This window comes from Syngnathus floridae, chromosome 5, assembly GCF_059516105.1.
Source record: "Syngnathus floridae isolate MCC-2025c chromosome 5, RoL_Sflo_1.0, whole genome shotgun sequence".
Classification (NCBI taxonomy): domain Eukaryota; kingdom Metazoa; phylum Chordata; class Actinopteri; order Syngnathiformes; family Syngnathidae; genus Syngnathus; species Syngnathus floridae.
In genome coordinates this window covers 13535091-13558356 of record NC_142417.1, presented here as the reverse complement: position 1 = coordinate 13558356, position 23266 = coordinate 13535091, and the positions used below count along the sequence as shown (strand labels likewise).

At 38.9% G+C, this 23266-nt stretch overlaps 2 protein-coding genes across 3 annotated transcripts in view; one reads left to right on the top strand and one right to left on the bottom strand.

The window, feature by feature from the left end:
- Window positions 1-224: 224 nt before the first annotated feature.
- On the bottom strand, window positions 225-10750 carry figla (folliculogenesis specific bHLH transcription factor). Of its 2 annotated transcripts, XM_088375087.1 has the most exons (5): window positions 10426-10750; window positions 9235-9381; window positions 9074-9163; window positions 8228-8380; window positions 225-585 (listed from the first exon to the last, which is right to left on the bottom strand). In XM_088375087.1, exons 1-5 carry the CDS (start codon window positions 10606-10608, stop codon window positions 571-573), a joined length of 588 nt encoding a protein of 195 aa, XP_088231213.1. In that variant the 5' UTR covers window positions 10609-10750; the 3' UTR covers window positions 225-570. The 2 variants fall into 2 exon arrangements, with proteins under 2 accessions (XP_088231213.1, XP_088231212.1); XM_088375086.1 differs by lacking the exon at window positions 225-585 and having other exon boundaries at window positions 7912-8380.
- Window positions 10751-11713: 963 nt separating this feature from the next.
- hk2 (hexokinase 2) overlaps window positions 11714-23266 on the top strand; it is a 30867-nt gene continuing 19314 nt past the window's right edge. Inside the window, exons 1-6 of the mRNA XM_088375084.1 lie at window positions 11714-11925; window positions 12756-12918; window positions 15284-15432; window positions 17653-17772; window positions 20403-20498; window positions 20820-20919. Of these exons, the coding sequence (XP_088231210.1) occupies window positions 11866-11925; window positions 12756-12918; window positions 15284-15432; window positions 17653-17772; window positions 20403-20498; window positions 20820-20919 (688 nt within the window). The 5' untranslated portion in view covers window positions 11714-11865. The remainder of the gene's footprint in view (window positions 11926-12755; window positions 12919-15283; window positions 15433-17652; window positions 17773-20402; window positions 20499-20819; window positions 20920-23266) is intronic.

Below are 23266 nucleotides of genomic sequence, written 5' to 3'. Positions count from 1 at the left end.
GTTGACCACTATGACATCCCCAAACTATGGCTCCATTATTAAAATAGTTAATCGATTACTATTCGATTTAGTTTATCGTCCACATTCTAATTCATAACGTTTCCATTTTTTACAATTTGTAATGAATAAAAAATAAATTCTGGGACACTCAGTAATATTTGACAATGGTCAAAAAGAAATATGCTGTTATTTTTATTTTAAGTTATATAGTAATTTCCCCATGGCTTTTTTTATGCTTTTTTATTTTATTTTGCTCAAATTACCTTGACTGTGGCAGAAGTACAGCACTTTAGAAAACTTCAGAAACAATGGTGTAAACAGGCAAAAAAATATATATGTATATATTTAAATCAATTCCCCCCAATTAACTTGCACATGGTACACCAAGTACCAAACTTAAAGATTTGCTATCATGGCAAATCAATTCAAGTTGTATATAATAAACATTACCAAGGTCACATTTAGTGAAATTATTTTTTCCATAGTAGTGACCAATTACAACAAAATAATACAACTCTCAAAAGTAAAATAAAAATAGGCACATTCTTTGATCTTCGTGAATGATTTTCTTCATAGGATCGAATCCTGGGGAGGAGAAAAAAAAAATAAAATTTGACAATGTTCCCAAAATAATTCCATTCAACAGCCTTCTGATTGAAGAAAACTTAACCATGTACAATTGCACTAAAAAATATTCAAAATACATTAAAAAAAACTTTCAGCCAACTGACCCCTACAGACCAATGAGCAAAAACAGCCGCACTAAGAGTTGTTACTCAAGCATTTTTTTGTTGATAGTGTTTAAAGTATGGAAAACTGCTGCAAACGTAATTTGGAATGTGTTTGAATAACTGTAATGGAACTGTCACGAGTGATTAAATCGATAAGCAACACGCTATACATTATGAAAGTGTAGTCAAACACTTTACCAGGAGAGGGCAATACAATGCTGCTTTACACCCTTTCAGCTCATACTGGTCTGAAAAACTAATCTATGACGCAATTGTAACACGGGTAATTAAAATTATGATAGTAACACAAACATCAAAAATAGTCAATGTAACAGCAAATATGCGTGGCCGAATATCACAAAAGTCACACTTTTCCTGATCCTGTCACTACTTTGTTGAACTCCTGATTTAAATCACTTATTCTGGACTTTAAGGTGATACTAATAATATTCTATACTAATTTTTACAATTCTGGTGTTCGTCACTGCAAAATGTGTGTGCTGAATGGCCGAATCAAGCTGATATTTAGGGTTTTAAGTTTTACAATTTGATTGGTAATGGTAATCTAAAGCAATTAATACACAAATGAAATGTAGATTAGAAGTAAATTTACATATTTGTTAATGTGACCTAACATTTGCATAGATTACTAAGCAAAAATCCCAGTAAGTCGCTGATGGTGTAGGAGTACACTTGTCTGTCTTGTGTGCTGACATCGTGAGTTCGATTCCTACATATGATTGTGTGTGCGCGTGTGTGACCAAAAATAAAATAAAATTAACCAAGCAAAATCACAACAACCCAGAAACGGTGAATTTGACTCTGCATTTGGGGACAATATGTAGCAAACACATTTGAAACAACCCAGCATTGGACATGATTTGATCAAACATTAACTCCCTTGTTGAGTTAAAACTCAACCAAGGCAGCCCACTGAGTCAAATTAACTAGTGTTGAGATGGCCAGTGAAAAGTTCACTTTGGGTTACTTTTGATCCAACAGTTTTTAGTCTGTAGCCACAGGCTATACAGTATGGTTGTAAGAGAAAAAGAAAACTGCTTCAATTAAAAAAACCAAAAACAAACCACTATTTGTCTTGTATACAATGTACAAGGTCAGCTTTTATCAAAGCAGCAAGTAGCAGACAATGCTGCATCTTGCAAGCTCATTAAAGCGGTGAAGTATGAACAAAATTGCTGTGGAACTGCCTCAATCACAACCTCTTCACCTTCAATCAACAGATACACAAGACAAAGAACTAGTTAATAGTTTGACTGTTAGGTGCAACGTGTACGACAACACAATCAAATGCTTTGTGTCCACCTTTTGTAAAATTGTCTATTGCCATGTGATTGCAGTTTGAGTGGTCCCATCCCTTTAATAACACTTAACGGTGCAAATTTGTAAACAGACCGAGGGTTATCATTTGTCAGCTCCATGAGTGTCTTGATTTCTAACGCAAAAGCAAAGCATTGCGACAATGCATGTCAAACCATTTCTTCTTTGTTTTCCACAAATCTCAACTTTCCAAGAAAATTGCCATCGATGAAAGTGATTAAAGTCTCATCCCTGGCCGATTTACATGACTAGTTTTTGCCTTATGCAAATGTGGGAAATAATCCACCATAATACATTTACCCCTCACTCTTCCTGGCACAAAGGAACTGAGACCTACCCTGAAAAGGAGGTGGACTACAAGTAATCAATCCTGCCCGCATTAAAAAAAAAAAAGTGTCAGCGTATTATGCCTCTTTTAAAAGATGCCATTTTTTATAGCATAGGAATGGTAAACATGGCAAATGGAATGTACTCATATCATGCTTTTAATAACACCATATGTCTCACTTCACTTGGTTTCAACCAGACAAGAGGATCAATTCTCTGTCAAATAAGTTTACACATTGCCAGTCAATCTAGTGACCAAAGGTGGTTGTGTTGGCAGCTAAATGCTATCTTGGTCGACACTTAGTTGTAGACATTTCAATCCACTCACAAGATACTCCCAGCCGGATAGGAAAGCTGGCTGTGTTGTTCTATGCCTCTCAGTCCCATCCTATAGGCCGCAGGGCTAATCACTACATTTACCTGCAGTCAGTATTCAGGTTAAGGTTCAGAGTCCAGTTCCTGAAACATCATCCAATTCCACACCTTAACGACAGAGCTACTCACACATTTAAATACCTGGATTGAAACCTTGACACAGACATCATTTTCACTTGTTTCTTTCTATCATAAAACATCCATCCATCCATTCTCTGTACCGCTTTGTTCCCACGGGGGTTGCGTGCGTGCCTATAATTCATGTCACTTAGCACAGGAATGAAGGTTTTAAAAAGTACTTTTGTTGCCTAACCTCAAATTGTGTATATCCAGCAAGTTGTTGTCCTACTTTTTTTCCCCCCTTTTATTTCACCATATGTGTGCCTGCGTGCGTATTTTATCAAAAATTTCACTTGGCTACGTCTGCTTATTTATGCACATCCATAAATTCCTCTGCCATGTCGGCTTTGCCTTACGTGCACAACCCTTACGTTCAGACCAAATGTGAAGGTTTTATAAAAAAAAAAAAAAAAAAAAAAAAAAAAAAAAAAAAAAAACACAAACGAAGTGAGGAAAGGCGACTCAAGTGAAGCAATGTGATTTTTCCAAAATCGTATTTATGAACTTAATGAATAAAGAAAAGAACAAAGAAATAAAATCTATTCCAAACTACTTCTGCGCTATACTACCATCTGCTGGTCTTTTTGGATCAATGCAGTTCTTTCAAGTTTCCAGAAGAGTGAGTGAGTGAGTGAGTGAGTGAGTGAGTGAGTGAGTGAGTGAGTGAGTGAGTGAGTGAGTGAGTGAGTGAGTGAGTGAGTGAGTGAGTGAGTGAGTGAAAAACACAACTTCCAATTACCCAAGGGTCTCAGATAGAATGATCCTCTTTCAGTCCAAGATCAAGTCAACCTAAGTCCTTGACAACAATTCCTATTCACACAGACACCATAGTCATTCATAGAGTTATATATATAAAAAAAAAAAACAACAAAAAAAAAAAAAATCCCAAATAAGGCAAAAGTGAGTTGGTCAGAAAATTACGTTTAAGTTCTCAAAAGAACATCTGAATACCAACCCTCCAATAGGCAAAGGCAACTGCATTGTTTCCCAGGGTTGCCTTAGAAATGTCCTGGCAAAACAGTGATGAGTCAGTCTGCTTCATGTGATTAAAATAGCCCGCAACCATGGAGAAATAATCCCGAGTGCCTGACGTTGTCATGAGACAATCTTGTTTCATTAAGACAAAGGAGTTACTAATATGCTTGTTACCAGCATCTGTGTTTCGTCTGAATTTTCAATTACCGTAATTTCCGGACTATAAGTCGCGGTTTTTTTCATAGTTTGGGTGGGGGGGCGATTTATATTCAGGAGCGACTTATATATGTGTTTTTTTCACAAATTTTTACTTGATTATTAAGACATCACTTAAAAGTATAGTTGACCACTTCCCATGTTATTTTTAGTATAGTTCATCACTTAACATGCTTTTATATCTTTGTCTTGAACATATTCAAAACAAAAAAATAGAGAAAACATCAAATAAAGCAATTAACACTTTAAAGCACCATATCCAAGTCCACTGTCTGTTTGCTCCTCTTACATTTCTTCTTCTTATTATTTGTTTATTTATCATTTATTCAACATTCTTATTTATTCATTGTTTATGCCTTCTTGGGTTTTTTTGTGTTGCTTGTATGGATGTGTGTACTATCTCACCGAGGGATAGTGGGAACGTAATTTCAATCTCTGTATGTCTTGGTATATGGAGGAAGGAAAAAAAAAAAAAAAAGACAATAAAGCAGACTGTCTTTGATAAAAACAACCAAATAAACAATACAAAAAACATCTGAGAAAAAAAATATTTTCAGACGAAACTGGATGAGGGCGCTTTAAATTTCACCGTTGGCCGTGACTCATCAACTGGGTGGGCTTAAGAAAAATGGCACCAAAAAGAAAGTCATATTTTGCAAGTTACAAACTTCAAGTTGTAAAATATGCAGCTGAAAACAGTAATCGAGCAGCAGAAAGAAAGTTTGGAGAACCGTGATGTGCCAATGGATTACTATTTCAAGTGACGTCATGGGCACCGCACGGCGCGACCCACGTAAGGACGAACGGCATCATTAGCGGTGATCATTTCTAAGTGACACGGAGGACAAAGAGTTTAAAGGAATTAAGGATTTGGAGTGACATAGAAGAAAAACTTCTATGAAAAACTATTATGGCTTTTACGCACGCCCGGTCCTACTCTGAGTCGGGGGCCGGCGCTCGGTCGAGTGGCTGTCCGCGAACGGTGCATGGGGCTCGGACATGGCCATTACGCACGCCCGGTCCTCTGCCGTGGAGCTATCGTCTCTGGAAGTCCACGCCGCCACACGCTTGGAAGTTTGTTTTGTGGAATAAAGAGCCGTTTACCAAACCCACGTCTATCCTTCAATATAGTTATATAGTAGATCTGTGGAATAAAGACGAGGCTGACGTCAGGGCGCACGCGCGGCGATTTTGACAAAGGACAAGGAATTTGATCGATGGATTTAAAGGATTTAAAGTGCACGGATGGTTTGATAATATTGCTTATATTATAGTTATTTGAAATATAGTTTATCTATCGTTATATGAGCCTGTGGAATATTTTGAAGTGCAAGCGCCCTCAGCCGCGCGCAGCCATTGTTGACAAAGAACGATCGATGGATTTAATGAATTGGAGTGACACCGATGGTTTTATAAACATGTTATTTATGTAATGGTTGTCCTAAAATCACTCTATACGTTACGTCAGGTCCGTTCTCAGCTCCTCATTTGTGTTTGTCACGTTAGCATACCTATCGTTTAGCCTGTTGCTATCGTATCGAATGATCGATGGATTTAATGAATTGGAGTGACAACAATGGTTTTATAAACATGTCATTCATGTAATAGTTGTCCTTAATCACTCTGTTACATCAGGCCCGTTCTCAGCTCTTTGTTTGTGTTTGTCACGTTAGCATACCTATCGTTTAGCCTGTTGTTGCTCGTTCATGACTGTTTTTGGTGTGGGATTTTGTCGAATAAATTGCCCCCCAAAATGCGACTTATACTCCGGAGCGACTTACATATGTTTTTTTTCACTTTTTGGGGCATTTTATGGCTGGTGCGACTTATACTCCAGAGCGACTTATAGTCCGGAAAATACGGTATCATCACTGTAAAGAATTACTGCTACTATCCTGTACCAGTCATTGATAGGGCTATCACAAAAAGAAATCCTTCTGGAATCAATTATTCTATTGATTGACTCAGGGAATTCTCCCCACCAAATTTTTTTTTTTTCCCCCAGTGCTGAAACCCACCTCACCACAACAATTCAGCATGCCAAACTGTGTATATTTGAAGACTAGCCAGAGTCTTGTGTCTTTCACAAATACAAGTGCATTTCGTAGACAAACGGCTACTCCCCTGCCAGCGGACTTGGTATTATTTATATTAAAAATAAATAAATAAAAAAGTTCCATGAGTAACAGTCAGTCGCTTGGTCAAGCAAATTTTCCACATAGTCACATTACACTCAACGTGATCACTGATTAGCTGTTAAGATGCACTTTGGAGCAAGAAATGCTTAGCCAAGTTCACTGTAGAGCACTTGCATCAGTTGCAAAACAGTGTTATAATAGTAGTGTTATAATCACTGGCGTTACCATATAAATTACCTTTCCTAATTACTTTTACGCATTGTAGTACTACAGAGCCAGTTACTCGCTCGCCACAAATCTAGGTCCCCGTTTTCTCTTTGCTCTGATTCACAGTAAAAAAAAGACAACAATTTTAAGGTGGTAAACAAAAATGACCCTAAACTTGTGCTTATTCGACTGAATGCTTTGTTGCCAGAAGAGTCGAAAGTGCGTGCAGCGCTCCACAGCAACAAATGTCAGAAAATCAGAGAAATGTCAGAAAAGAGAGTTGAAGTGGACTGACATTCACATAAAAGGAAACATCCTTGAGAAGTACAGGACTAGACTACAAAAAAACCAACTTTAATTCCAGCAAGACCAATCTCACTTGAAAACATTGGAATGAAGTAGTAAAACAATGTTTAAATGGTCCCAATCTATTGAGAATTAAATTAAATTGTCATATTTTAAAGGTTTAAAAAAAACATACGTAAAGGGGGGGGGGGGACGAAATTGCCAGCAACTTTTTCCATTATTACAATGGATTCGCCTGGGACCGTGTTTGCCTGTGCCAAGTGGTGCACGGCTCTTTACGGTCAAGTTAGAGCAAAGAGAAGTCTTTTGGGTAGAGCTAAGCATTGGGAACGACTAATTGTGCCATAAGAGCCATCTCTGGTGTATGACCCTCGGGTCTGCTCATTTGTTTGGCTACCAGAGATTCACACACCATTGCTAGCAATGGACGATTGATTTATTCCGGCGGACGGCTGCCCTGCATCTACACCCCCATTCAATAGGTTGAAAACAAATCAAGGAGCGGGAATACGAACGAGCGAACATCCTTGAGAAGTACAGGACTAGACTACTAAAGAAAAACGAGGTGAAAAAAGACAACCACAACAGCCGCCAAGGACGGTAGCGCCAAGGAATGAGATGAAACGCCACGGAACAATTACGGAAGGCGAACTGGCCCCCACCTTTGTGTGTAACCCAATAGAATCACTGAAGAATTTCACTGCTTTTCTTGCATCCTGAGTCTGCTCTTGAGTATTGTCATACAAAAAGCCCAGCGCTGTATTGTACCTTTCCTAAGCAACAGAGGTTTTCAACAACAATTGGATTCACTCATACTATCCTGTGTAAGTTTGTGGATAGTCGGGCGTGTCATTCTTCCTAAATACAAGAAAAAAACGAAAGCGCATCGAATAAATTTGACATAGGCAATTGGCAATAAGCCTTATGCTGCGTAGCAAATTTAGCGTGCTCTTGAAATTGTTACATTTAGCCAACAAAGGTTAGGTAACAAATTTAAGTGCAGTGTATACTTTTGTTTCGCAAATTTGACGAAACTTCATCTGCACGTCCCCAAAGATATGCAAACGCATCAAAATTATGCAGTATGGTCAATGTCAATGTCGCAGCTGGCTTGCAACACTATGAGTGGTCAAAGATCAGTTATTCCGCTGTGCGTGCAATAAAGATCGAAGTGAGTGTACATTCTACTATTCTACGCTACAAGGTAGAGCATTTTTATTCTGAAAGCATCTGTGTGACATGATTACAGCAAAATCATCTCACAAAAACGGCAGAAACAAGTCTGTTGTCTGCTCCATACACTAATTTGTTGCCATTACCTATAGAATTTGTTTGTCTTCGCAAATGGATGAAGACCTGTGAATATTCCTGTCACGTAACCTATTTGCTTGGTGCCCCACTTTTGCAAACTACTGTTGACAGCACACACAAATACATTTTCATACAACTTATTCTGTTTCAGGAGGCCAAACACACACATAGCATCGGAGTTACCAAAGATTGGTCGGGTGCTACTTGAATGATGAGCTGGTATGCAGGCATCGCACAATGTTGTAAGACCAGCCTGGTCTGATCTCCATCTTCTGTTCCTGATTCAAAGGGCATGGTGAAGCCATCTTCAGCATGGTCCTCTGACATATTCAGAAACTGAAATGGAATCCATACAAAAATTTACTATATACTACATATTTACTACAGATAATTTACTCCTTTACACATGTATAGCACTACTCCACCCATCTGCAAAATAACACATTACTACCGCAAACAATCATTTTTACTCCAAGAACATTCTATGCTGCGATCAATAATAATCCAAGATTTCTCATCATATACACAAACTTTTTCAAATTTTATTATTATAATTGGGGATTTCTTGGTGGTGGGATGTTAGACCCTGCCCCTGTATTTTCCATGGACTGTATTCAATGTTTATCAGCATGCTTGGGAGAATTTTTAAGGGTTTAAAACTAGTTACAGTATTTTTTCTCTAAATACTAAATATATTTTTCCAATATTTCAATGGGGGATTCACGCAATTTTTGGCAATTTGTGCCAATCACCTCGTCGACTGTACAATAAACATGTTCCATCTTCTGAGAGGTTACCATTAAGTTCTTTTAACTCGCTGCTCTAGTCCAAAATCTTGATCGTGTAAAGCCTATTTACAGAGCTGACAACCATGTTGATGTGAGAATGTGTCAAGACACCTCCTAGGTGGTTTGAATATGTGCGACAGAGGACATAAAGAACTAGGAATAAACATGTATGGTACACAGAGAGCACCTCTATTATATTCTTAACATGCATACAACTCAATTTAATATAAAACAGACTTACATCATCCACTCTCCAAAGATCACTGTCAAAGCCTTCTGATTGACCAAAGGAGATCGCATTGTTTAGGAAATCGGTCTCACTGCCCTCAGTCTAATGAGCACAAAGCAACGATATTTGAGCAACTCAAAAATAAACTGCGTGCAAAATCATAAAAGACATACCGTTTCTGTGTCTTGCAAAACTGCAAGTAGTAATCGAATGTACTCTGTTGCAGCTTTAAGAGTGTCTACTTTGCTGGGCTTGTGGTCAGGTCGCATCAGAGGTACCATTCGCTTCAAGCGTGAGAACATGGTGTTAAGGTTCCGTATCTACAAAGTTGAAAACACAATGAAAATGATCTAAATGCTAACAGTGACTCCATTTTTCCGTAGCAACAACAACAAATTAATCAGCAGCCTTTAATGCTTTCTGTTAGAATCACTGATAGTGCTTTGTAGAGAAACAAAATCAATAATATACACACCCAAATTTATAAATTTGACTCATGACACGAGTCAAATCAAAATGGACTTTTAACAATTCTTATTTAATATGGCAACACTAGCAGGAAATGTATTAAATTAGTGTTGCATATATATGCACTAATTTATGTATATACATATTTGTTTCCTAATATTTGTGAGAAGTAATCAACATGAATCTCTCCACAAAGATGAGCAGTATTAACACTAAAATACGATTAGGTCAGGTCAAATTTATCTATGTAGACCACAGGTGTCAAACTCAAGGCCCGGGGGCCAGATACGGCCCGCCACATCATTTTATGTGGCCCGCGAAGACAAATTCTGCATCAAATTCGTGTCATTACTAGAATAGCAAATTGTCTTCACTTTTAATAATATCTTTTTTTTTTAATATTTGACCAGTTTTTACTTGTCTGATTTGAAAACTAGTTATTTGTCAGTTTGTTTGGTAGCTTTTACTCTACATAATGAGGTGCTCATACATTTATTTGGGTTGACAGTCATAATGGCCCTCCGAAAGAAGCTATGACTACAATGTGGCCGGCAAAAACATTTTTTTTTTAAATGCCTGCCTTAAACAAACGAGTCTCCAAGACTTTTTCCAATATTTCAATGCGCAATTTTTGGCTATTTGTGGCCCGAGTCTGTGCCAATCCCCTTGTCGACTGTACAGTAAATAAACATGTTCCATCTTCTGAGAGGTTATTACTTGAAAAATAACGCCATCCTCCAATCTTAACTCCAAGAGTGATCATAGGTAATTAAGTCCTCCGCACATCAGTGGCAGCAAACTACATTATCACTACGTAAAGGGTTGGTAACTCATGCTGCCTATAGCTAGCTGCATGTAACTTCCAATTCAATTCGAGGTTATTATCACTCACTCACCCGAAGCCGCTCCTTAGCATTGACTTGTTCTCTTTTCCTCACACTTTCGTGTAAGTCCTCAGCAACTACGTAGCCGTCGTTGACTCGTTTGAATTTCTCGACGTTGCAGTAAACCGGGAGAGCAGATTCGCCAGTCACACGCCTCAAAATGTCACTCATCAACTCCTCCCGGGGCACGTTCATTTTATCAGGTAAAAACTAATTACGCTCATGTGAAGTACCCGGTGGTCATTGATTAATAGAACAGCCTCAGGCCGAGACAGTGAGAGGAGAAATTGGACCGCACAAGAGTAATGAAGTGGTTGTCCACACCTGCGCAGTACATAATTAACATACTCTTTGCCTTGAATTTCCCGCCTTGCTAAAATAAGTTTTGATCATTTCCGGTTTTGAAAAATAGTTTAGCCCCACGCGGTGTTTACCTCACTAGCTCACCAAATCACAGGATGTACATGTCTATAACGGCATTGCACTCGGATTTTATTGTTCTCAAGGACAGGGAGCGAGGACAGCACCCAGGGGCATGTTTATCCATATTTGGACGAGTTTATAAATTATTCCGGAGGTCATCCAAGCTTTATTTCCGGCCGCTTTGGATTTGAAGTAGCCCACACAGGCATGCATTGAACAGTTAAAAAGTTCAGATATTCAGGCAATGTTCTAAAAAACATTTGTTATTTCAAAGTGCACAAAAATACTTATCAAATTATGAAGTTTCAAAAAAAAAAAATCTTTACCACTTAGTCGATCACATATCAAAAAATGTCTAGTTATGTCTTCTTTATTGATTTGGTGTGTAGGTATAATTATATGCTTAAAATGTTTCCTTTATTGATTTAATGTGTGAATATAATTGTATGCTTATGTACTTTAATCAATGAGGTGTGAGCATATCTGTTTTTGTAGCTAGGCGGGACTTTTTGGAACCCATTTTCTTCAATATTGATCTGGATTATCACCACTACGGAAAGGGATTAGACAGATGTGGATACAATTTGGAAGATCAATTCAACAACTGCATTGACATGGAAAGAAAACTGTCCATAATTCACTTCAACAGTAGAAGTTTAAACGCCAACTTAGAAAGTTCTCACTTTATCAAATTCGTCAAAATTCTGACTCTGAAGTGGGAATTCTGATTTTAAAGTAAAAATTCGGAGAAAAAAAAAGTCAGACTCCCCCCCCCCCCCATCCTAATCCAAAAGGGACGTAGTGGTTATCGACGTGCCTATTTCACAGCCAATCAGCGTTGAGAATGTACGTGACGTCACCAAATCCAGAAGTCCCGGAAGCAGTGTTTTTTTTTTTTTTTTTCTAACCGAGTATGAAATTTCAAAAAGCAAACACAAGAAACTGGACCGTGTTTGTGTAATCAATTTAATTGAAAAAAGTATCCGGAGTTAACCATTTGAAGAAGGACAGACTAAATCACCAGCAACCATGTCTTCGAGTCTACTTACTAATTACTGCGCCGAACTCCATGACGATCAAGAACATAAAGTGAGTAACAGTTGTAGTAAAACTTAAAAAAAAGTTGTTGAAGACGTTTACTGAATGTCACCGTAAAGACGGGTCAAACAGGTAACACGACTTGCACGCTTGTCGTGTACTGTACTCAAAAACGTTGATGTCACCTGTTCATGGGGTAATCTTGAAATTGGATGCTGTTGTCCCGTGAGAAACAATATGACTGTAACCTCAGGTCACCCGCTCGTTTTTATGACTGTTTGAAATAGCAGTATGAGTTTCGTTCTTATTATGCATTGTCAATCCGATGTCAAGTGTTCAGAAAAAGGTCTGAGGTTTACTTGTGTAAATTTGCTCGTTTACAGAACTGTACAGGGAGATTTTCAAGTCTTGTATATAAATGTTTCAGAGTGGGAGTAAGGTAGTTGGATCCGCTCGAGAGTAGAAATAGCATAGCAGGAAGTCCGACACGGAGACGCCATTATATTTTCCGAAATAAAACAAGTAATGGTCAAGGCTGCATTTAGAGCGACACCTTTATCGATCACCTGCATTAAACACTTAAGTGCATATTAGTCATGTTCTGTGGGTAAGAGTGTGGCTGTGGAATAAAGTGATACTCATTTTAATGCTGAGTATTTATCCTTCCAACTGTCTATCAGTATTTCTTTGACAAATCAATGTTTCTGCGCTTTCTTTAACAAGGTGTGACTCAAAACATAGATATGCTGCAACGGATTTATTCTTTTGGTTAAACAGAAATTGAAACTCCCAGTATTAAACATACGCCAGTGTTTAAACATTGAACAGCAATTGTTGATATATATACATTAGGAACCGTGTTCTGTTCTCCAACTGTTTAGCTGGACAAGTATTTGCACCATCTTCAGCTGTCTGATGAAAGAGTGATGGATATATCTGTGAGATTTCGACGAGAAATGGACAAAGGTCTTTGCCGAGACACCAACCCCACGGCTGCTGTAAAGATGCTGCCAACGTATGTACGCTCAACTCCAGATGGAACAGGTAACGCTCTTCTTTTCATATTATAAAGTTGTACTCTCTCTTTTCAGACTAATGACCTCACAATGAATTGAACTCTTAAAAAAACTGCATTAAGTGTTCTTCATTGCCAGCCATCTGGCCTTGAAGAACCTTTCTGAAAGGTGAAAAAAATACTGGCTTGAAAATCACTCACTTTTCAATGAGATTTGTCATTTCAAAACCATTAGTCAATGATGGAGATCCAATGAGAAATTAATTTGGGGTTGGGTGTGGGTATTTTTGTAATGATATGAAATATGCTCATTGTGTTGTTGGATTTTGTCCACAATTTAGGGAGCGCGTTATCTGCGCCTCACGGCAAAAGCCATTGCCAATCACCTGTTATCCAATTTACTCACTGCGTGCTCGTTTGATTTCTTCAGATTTAGGAAAATGCTAAGACACTGAAGCACAAATTAGACTTACACAGGTTGGTTGAGTTCAATCACAATTCTTGTTCAGACAGCTCTGTTTTCAGGAAAGTACAATACAGCGCTGGGCCCTTCAAGAGCGGAAAGTCTCCATTCAGAAAAGGCAACGTTCAAGGTTCTTTGGTTAGCTTATATCAGTAGCACATGCCAGTGTGGGCCGAGTTTGATGGGTGATGAGTCTTTGGGGTGGGGCAAGTTCGCCATGGGAGTGGGTGCTGGTTCTGGGCGATTCGGTGTGTGTGGGGGCTGTTGTCTTCCATCCCGTCTTTCGGCCTTGGCGATCATCTTTGGCCGAGTCATTGGCTGGCTCCCTCTGGCACCTGCTGGTTTTATCTCCATGTGACCTTCCTGTGAACATTCTTCTCCAATCTTGGACATACACTGTCGTACCTCATTCTTTCAATTTTGTCATTTTGTACGAAATTATGTTAGCTTTTGGCTGTGACATCATTAATCTAGTGCTGTTCTTTTGATACTTCATGTCTTTGTTTATTCTTAGTTTAATCATGCTTCCAACCGTATCTTTTCTTTGTTAGGCAAAATATTTCCCTCTGTGCTGAGCGTTCAGTAGTAATCAAAAACTGGCATCTAGCATTAGTCAAAACATAAGATACAATCAAGTACTGAACGGTCAAGATGACTCTGGCCGTGTCCATGATTTAGAGAAAAAACATCAGGCATGCATTACACAGTTCCTTAAGGGTCATTAAGCTATTTAGGCAATATATCAAAAGTCATTTGTTATTTCAAAGTGCTCAGCAATATCAGATCATAAAGTTATAAAAACCTTTCTCATCACCACTTATCAAAAATGTCTAGTTATGTCTTCTTTATTGATTTGGTGTGTAGGTATAATTATATGCTTAAAATGTTTCTTTTATTTATTTGATATGTGAATATACTTGTCTGCTTATGTACTTTATTCAATGAGGTTTGAGCATATCTATTTTTGTAGCGGACGTTTTGTATTTCGACCTCATTCCTTCACTCCCTCTGTTGACCTCAGTTTAACTGAGGTCAGTGTATAGCGATATTGGTTGAAATGGAGTCTCCTGGGTGAATTGGAAAAATTTGTCTGCCTGACTTTACTCTTGTGGTGGTTGTGAGCAAATGGGTCTAATTCTGCTGTCATAGTCACAATTATTTTTTTTAATATTGAAATCAAGATTATTTACTCAATTATGTTTTTGAAATTGGGACAGCATTTACAGAACATGTTTGGAACAGTATTTATTGAACGTGTTTAAAAGAAAAACACTCTTGTTAACAGTATTGGAAAAGTTCATAAAGTTCATTTTCCACACAAACTAGTTCAAAGTTTACACATTTTAAAATGAACTTGTTCAGTTCATAATTAAAATTTTGCTAACTATGTTTATGGTTCTAAGTTTAGTTAAGTTTATAGTTCTTGTCATCCCCCATTTAAAAAAAAAAGTTGCTTCGAGATGTTACCCTCTGTTATTTTGGCATTTTCTCAGTTTTCACCCATTCCATTCACACCGGTCCAGGTGGTCTCGCTGTACAATCTTAAATACAATCAGAATCAGCTTTATTGGCCATGTTTGTGCATGCCAAACAAGGAATTTTACTCCAGTTGCAACTGAGAGCAAGGCATTCCTGAGACTAGAGAGTAGCAAGACCGAGACAATGCCAAGCCTTTTGGAAGTCGAGATTGAAACGGTCCGCCATGCGCTTTACCTCGGGACAAATGCGTGAAGGGCTCAGCACGTGTCCATAGTTGAGTCAAGAGAAAACCAATGTTAACATGGGGAGACCATACCGTCCACAGAAAGGCCTGAGCCAATCTCACAAGTGAGATGTGAATATGGTAACTCCTCGCCATACTGTGCTGCCCTCTTTTTGTATGTGTATAATGTAATGAAATGTGAATATCTTTTGTTTGCTTTTCTGTTCAGAACAAGGAGAATTTCTAGCGCTTGACCTAGGTGGATCCACCTTCCGAGTGCTTCTGGTTACAGTTATGGGTAATGGAGAGCCAAGAGTGGACATGGAAGATCAGATTTATGCTATTCCTGAACATCTCAAGAGAGGCTCTGGATCTGAGGTTAGAGTACAATACAATCACAATACATGTGATTAACATCTTATTAGTAAAATTCTTTTTCAAGTATTTTCCTTTTTTTTTTTATTACATTTATGGGATGTGTACAGAAAAGGTCTTCACTCAGACAAGTTAGATTTTGTTGCACTTGAAAATATTTCCACCAAAAGTAAATATTTTTATAGATTTTTTTTAAAAAAATATTTATGGGATGTGGACAGAATAAAATCTTCTCTTAGACAAGTTAGATTTAGTTGCGCTTGAAAATATTTCCATAAAAAATAAGGTGCGTTAGAAAGCAAGTACCATTCCCTACACAATCGTTTTGCTCATAATTGTATCGATCCAATATTTGTTTTTCCTTTGTTTAATGCAGACCCGGGCAAAATATCCGGCCCTTTGTGCGTCTTTGTCCGGCCCGCAATCATAAATTACATTTGATTACAACTTAATAAATAAAAAAAATCTGTCGTACATGCAATACAACTGTGCTGCTTTTATTTTGAAAGGCGTCGCACTTTTGTGCCCGGTTTGTGGCACACAGGTCGCTGTGTTTAAAGAAGATAATTTGAGTCGCCACTACACGACCAAGCATGAGGAAAAATACAGAAATCTGTCTAATAAAGAGCACGCAACAGAGGCTGATGCATTGCTAGCAAAACTGCAGCCCAACAAGGACTTTTATCAAACTTCACACCCACAGAGATGCAGCGGTCAGGACAAATTTTGCCATTTCCCGCAAAATTGCCCAAAAAAGTAAGCTGTTTACTGACGGAGAGTTTATTAAGGAGTGCTTATTGGACTGATATGCCCGGAGAAAAAGAGCGCATTTGAGAATGTGTCACTCTCCCGACGTACCGTAACAAGGCGGGTTCAGGAAACATTGATATGTTTCTATAAATGTGTTGTAATTCACTGTTTGAGGAAAAGTTAAAGTCAAGAATAAATTGTACTGATTAATGATTTTTTTTATTTGACCTATACACCACAATTTCACATAGCCTAATATAAATATAAACAGAATAATTGTATTCTTCTAATTACCAGTATCAGCTATTTAAAATGAATAATTTAGTGCATATTACAATGGAATAAAGTTGAGCAGGTTTAAGTTATCGTTGGTGTGGCCCTCTGACATAACTCAGGTTTTTCATGTGGCCCCTTGTAAAAATTAATTGCCCTCTGGTTTAATGCATAACACAAGTCTATAACCTGGTCTAAGTTTGACATCAAACTTGACATCAAATGGTTTGTGGATTGGATGCAATAGCCAATAAAATGCACAAAGCTTGAAAAGACCCAGATTAGATTTCAGCACAATTTAATTGTAGGTCCATAACTCATTACTTTTCAAGTATGTGTACCCTCTTCATGTTTGTTGTACTATGTCATGGTGCCGTGGTTCCTCAGACTGCACTGTCCATTGGCCACACAAATCCACCGATGGCCCACCAAACATAGTATTTATATAAGCCTTGGTAATTGCAGAAGAGTTAAATAGCACTTTATCTACACCAGGCGTCTGGAATCTATGGCTCGTGAGCCAGATACGGCTCTTTTGGTGACGTTATTCAGAAGAATACATTAGTACACTCAAAAAATCGTTGGTCTTAATTAAAATACACACATTTAATTGTATCTCGCCTATCGTTTTTTTTAAATGGTATGGCTCTCACTGGAAATTATTTGTAAAAAATGGGCATGTATGGCTCTGTCCGCCCAAAAGGTTCCCGACCCCTGATCTACACCATACATTACCGAAAACATCTTTTAAAGACAGTTATCAATTTATTTAAAAATGTATCATGTAGATACAAGTGTTTTTGTGTTTGGCTCCGTTCATTTTAACTCATTGAATTCTTTTGCGATTTTGACACGGACTGGTTGTTACATACTGTACATCAGACATACAGCTATGGTTCAAGCCACGTGTTTATAATTAGGCCTCTAACAAAGAGACCACTACAGTAAAAGCACTATGGATTAGAGCTTGTGTCCTCGTCACTTCGGGCATCAAACAGGTATTCAGGTTTCCTTTGTCGGCTGTCATCACGGCATGACAGGCTCCCCACCACCTCCTTGCTACATTACTACGTAGAAAGCAGGATTTCTTAGGAAGCAGGTTTGCAGTAATGTTAAATGTGAGTGGGAATGCAGGTTGAACTACTTGTTTATATGAATGAATATACTGTACACTGATTGTGTCATCTCACTTTGTTTCAGTTATTTGACTATATAGCTGAATGCCTGGCTAATTTCTTGGAGAAGTTGGGAATAAAGGACAAAAGGCTTCCCCTGGGCTTTACCTTCTCTTTTCCTTGTCAACAGAGCAAGTTGGATGAGGTGAGAAACGTTCCAGGTAGTAAGTTAACTACCGTAATTTTCGTACTATAAATCGCGTTTTTTTTCATAGTTTGGGTGGGGGGGCGACTTATAATAAGGAGCGACTTATGTGGGGTTTTTTTTCAAAAAAAAAAAAGAAAAAAATGAAACCGCGATGTAGCAAGGGATTACTGTAATTTGAATTTCAAGTGACGACAGCAGCGCGACGCGGCGTGGCGCAGCGGTTGATTACAAAAAGGACAAAGATTGATCACGGGATGACGAAGATGACGAAGGGCCCCACGTACTACCGGCATCATTAGCGGCTTTGTTTCTAAGTGACACGGAGGACGAAGAGTTTGAAGGATTTAAGGATTTGGAGTGACACAGAAGGTTTGAAAAACTATTATGGCTTTTACGCACGCCCGGTCCTACTCTACGGATCTCTCTTTTACCTCCATGGATAGAAGTCGGGGGCCGGCGCTCAGCCGGGTGGCTGTCCGGGACGGTGGATGGGGCTCGGTCATGGCTTTTACGCACGCCCGGTCCTATTCTATGGATCTCTCTTCCACCTCCGTGACTGGAAGTCCACGCCGCCACACGCCTGGAAGTTTGTTTTGTTAAATAAAGACCCGTTTACCAAACCCACGTCTTTCCTTGTACTTTGTTAACACTACAATATAGTTATATACTAGATCTGTGGAATAACGACGAGGCTGACGTCAGGGCGCACGCACGGCGTTGACAGGACGAGGAATTTGATCGATGGATTTAATGATTTAGAGTGCACAGATGGTTTGATAATATTATTGCTTATACAATAGTTATTTGATATCTAATTTATATATCGTTATATGGGCCTGTCAAATATTTTGAAGTGCAAGCGCCGTCAGCGGCGCGCACCCGTTGTTGACAAAGGACGATCGATGGATTTAATGAATTGGAGTGACACAGATGGTTTTATAAACGCGTTGTTTATGTAATAGTTTTTTTTAATAACTCTGAATGTTACGTCAGGCCCGTTCTCAGCTCTTCGTTTGTGTTTATATCACGTTAGCATACCTTTCGTTTAGCCTGTTGTTGCTCGTTCATGTCTATTCCTGGTGTTGGATTTTGTCGAATAAATTTCCCCCCAAAATGCGACTTATTCTCCGGAGCGACTTATATTTTTTTTCACGTTATTGTGCATTTTATAGCTAATGCGACCTATATTCCGGAGCGACTTTTAGTCCAAAAATTACGGTATATGGAACAATGGGCCTTCGTCCTTACTGTCATTGACCCTGATTTTTATTTTTTGTGCAATTGTTTTGTAGTTAATCGGAACAATGATTTTGTTATTTTTAGGGCTGCTGTAATCAAGTCTTTACAGAATCATAGGCAGTTGATAAATGACTTAAATGACTTAATAACTGGTAAGAGTACATTTATCCTGTATGGGTGAATCAGTGGAAGGGGGGCCTCTCTTTATGGGAGACTTTCCCCCTCAAAACAGAAAGAGGGTGAAAGTGCAAGGTGGGTTGTTGGATTCTCTCTGTGGAGGATGTCACATTTATATATACATATACCGTAATTTCCGGACTATAAAATGCTGTTTTTTGCACATGCATGCCTTGACTTACGGTTTAAAAAAAAGAAAAAACAAAAACATCAAGGGAGCAAGAAAGCGAGTTCGGTTGTACTTTATTCTGCTATTTGACCATGTACTGTACTCTACTTTACCCACATCATTGTTAAAGTCCCAATGATCATCGTCACACACACATCTGGGTGTGGTGAAATTTGTCCTCTGCATTTAACCCATCCCCATGTGATTTTAATCCATCCCCTGGGGGAGAGGGGAGCAGTGAGCAGCAGCGGTGCCGCGCTCGGGAATCATTTGGTGATCTAACCCCCCAATTCCAACCCTTAATGCTGAGTGCCAAGCAGGGAGGCAATGGGTCCCATTTTTATAGTCTTTGGTATGACCCGGCCGGGGTTTGAACCCACAACCTTCCAGTCTCAGGGCGGACACTCTACTACTAGGCCACTGAGCTGGTTAGGGTTAATCTATATTCATGTGCAAATCCACCAAAGTCCTCATCTTCTGCAATGAAATGAAACAGTTGAGAATGTTCGCCATTAAACATGACACGTTCCCCCTCGTCAAACTTGTCACGTTGCTCTTCGGCAAGGATCCCAGCTTTCTAGAAAGCTTCAATAGTGCCTCGTAAGCATGTCTCTTTGTCAATGCCATTTCAGAGTGTTCTAATGCTGTTTGCTTTGCACAAACCAAAAGTATTTATATTCATACATACCCCTACGTATTACATACAGTTCTCTGATTGGTTTACCGCCCCAGCAGACGCATTTTACGTAAAACGTCATGTCCTCTAATTGGTTATTGCTGTCATCTTAGGTATTTTGCATTTCACATAGTGTTTTTCTGATCACTGTCAGCTTACGTACATACACAGATTTTGGAATTCAGTCCACACAAAAGGTGCGCCTTAATAAAAGGCGTACCTTTGGTTTTTGAGAATATGAAAGGCTTTTAAGTGCGCCTTATGGTGTGGAAAATAAGGTATTTAATAAGTTATGCAAATAGCACTACGTTGTCAAGATGTATATAAACACATGTTTTTGCATCCCTTCATTTGATCCATATCCAGAGTGTATTGATTTCCTGGACCAAAGCCTTCAGGGCAGGCGGAGTAGAAGGAAAAGATGTTGTCAACCTCCTGCAGAGATCTGTAAAAAAACGAGGGGTAAGTGTGCAGCAAGTGATATTTTGCAAGTAATGACAACAACAGCCTGTTATGCATTTTTATGTGTTGTAAATTGGCTAGTTGCTTTGGAACATATTTAAATATTTTATGGATTTATTAAAGTTGAGGAATTCCTTGTCCACCCTGAGGGTTATGTTGCCCAATATACTTGCTAGAATGAAGGAATAATTAAAAAATAAACAAAAAAGGAGCTGCCTCCCTTCGATTTTCAACAGTGATACGAACGTTTTGTTTGCTCTTGCTCTAATTATTGAATTTGTCCACTTTGCGTTCAATAAAGTTGTCTTATTATTATTACAGGACATCAGTGTTGACATTATGGTTGTCATTAATGACACAGTGGGAGCTATGATGACCTGCGGCTATGATGATCATAACTGTGAAATTGGTCTCATCGTAGGTGAGTTATCGTACGCTATGTTGCTGTAACAATAACAATTAACTGAAAAATCCATGTATGTTTAAGGGCGTTAGGGGTGTGTCTACACAGTATATCAAGATTCATTCAATATGATAACACTTTGTCGTTCCGTTTTGACACGTCTTGAATCAATTAGTCCTTTTTCTTTAGTTAAGGCAATAAACCCCATTGGCAGGGGTTATGGACAGAACCCTACCACAAATAACAAAATCAAAATATCTGTATTAATAGTAAAAAACAGTGGTTCTCAACCTTTTTCCCCCCCAAAGGTTACCTTTAAAGTACTCCATAACCAGCATGAAGTATTTTTGGATGAAAAGAGAAAAAAAAGACCTAAAACAGAGGTGTGCCATCAGTGTCTTATTTAATGAACTTTTGGACCTTCACCTGTAGTGGTATCTCTAGAACAGGGGTGTCCAAACTTTTTGCAAAGCGGGCCAGATTTGGTTAGATGAAAATGTTTGTGGGCCGACCATTCGCACCGACATTCCTCAAACCATTACCATTTTAAATGAACTTGTAAATATGTAACTATATCCTTTGCTGTCTGCAGATAGGTTGATATTGCAAATGAGAATCTGTTGTCAATTGCACTATCAGAAAAGTTAAAGATTAAAACAAAAATAAATTAAATACAAATGAACAATTTTATCAAAGTTGAATGAATTTTTTTATTAATGTCTTAAGTTTGTCTTATTATTGTTATTGTTGTATTAAGAAGAAGGGTGATACGTATTGGTGTTGGTGACTGCAGTAAACAGGCCAGGTTGCATCATGTCAGATTTTTAATCCAAATTAAATCATTCTCCATTTTATCTTTTTTATTTCTTCTTCATACGCAACAAATTGCTTCATAATCACAAAAAATAATCCATAGTCTTTTTGTTGTTTGCTATCACTGTGAGTGGGCGGCGCGGATGCGTAACAGTGTGTAGAGTTAGTACGAAGTAGACAGCTCTCATCAGTAGTCCGTGTTTTTTTTTTTTTTTTTTTGCCTTTCCCTGTGCAGCGGTCACTTGCAGCGTCTCTGATTTTAGCGTCACCTTAGTCCTTGGTGTGTGAACATTTGAATGAGGGGGTGTCTGTGTTACTGATTATCTTGCAAACGGACACTTGTGTGTGTGAACTGGGAAGGGATGGAGGAGGCACGCTCGCAACCGATGATGCGCACTGGCTCATGTGCGCGTTCCCGTTAGGATGAGTTTCTTTTCTGTGGCTCGCTCTAGGGCGCGCAGGTCCCTGCGACAGTGCCAGCAGGCCACTTATTATTGATTTTATGGCACAGTGCTCCGGGCCAGTTTAAATTTAGACGCAGGCTGCATTCACAGGTTTGAATGATTATAGACCTGTCGCCCTGACATCTGTGGTCATGAAATCTTTTGAGAGGCTAGTGTTGTGCCACCTGAAGGACATCACGGGCCCCCTGCTCGACCCCCTGCAGTTTAGATTTTTGTGATGACTTGATTACTTTTATACACTTGTAAAAAGCCTGTGGACCGCTGTTGTGCAGCACCGCTTTGCTGGGCGGAGGGATATGTGACACGGTCACTGGGGAGTAGAGTGGTGTGTTGATCGCATGTCCATCCACCAGGCAAATAGTGCCGTTTAATTCATACAAAGAAGAGACAGAACGAGATCAAGACGGACATTACTGCGGAAAGGAAGCTTTTATACACAAACCGTCATTATGGGGGACAAAAAAAAACTGCATATGATGCCGCTTTTATGTTAAAGATAGTTGATTTGGCTCTTAACTAAGGAACTAGAGCCTTGTTGCATCACCCTTTTCTTTCTTTCCCGGTCACATCTACTCTGGAGCTATACGTGTAGCTTGCTAGTTTGGAAGACTTCGATTGTTTCAGTGCGCAGGAGGAAGATGAAGATGGCACTTTTACTGGCTCGTTTTTACTTTTACTGGTGTGTTTTTTTTAACCAGCCCTGTTAGTGCTGTGCTACCATGTTGCTGCTGTGTTACCACCGCGTCTCAGTGACTTTTACCGGTATGTTTTTTCATCCAGCCCTATTAGTGCTGTGTTACCCCCGTGTTGCTGCGGTATTACTGCCGCGTCACAGGCAGTGTTTAGAAAGAAATGTCAAGGTATGTTATTAAAACTTTAAAAAGGCTTTCTGTGTACCGTCTTTCTTTGTGAATCACTCGCGTGCACATGCGGCTTATAGTACGGTGGGGATTCGGCCTGCGGGCTGTACTTTGGATATGTCTGCATTACAAGATTCAGAACAGCCTGGCCTTGCTATGCCCCGAACTTGTGTATCTTGACCTGGCCTTAATTGCTTCTCCATTACAATAGACACTAATTGGGCTTGA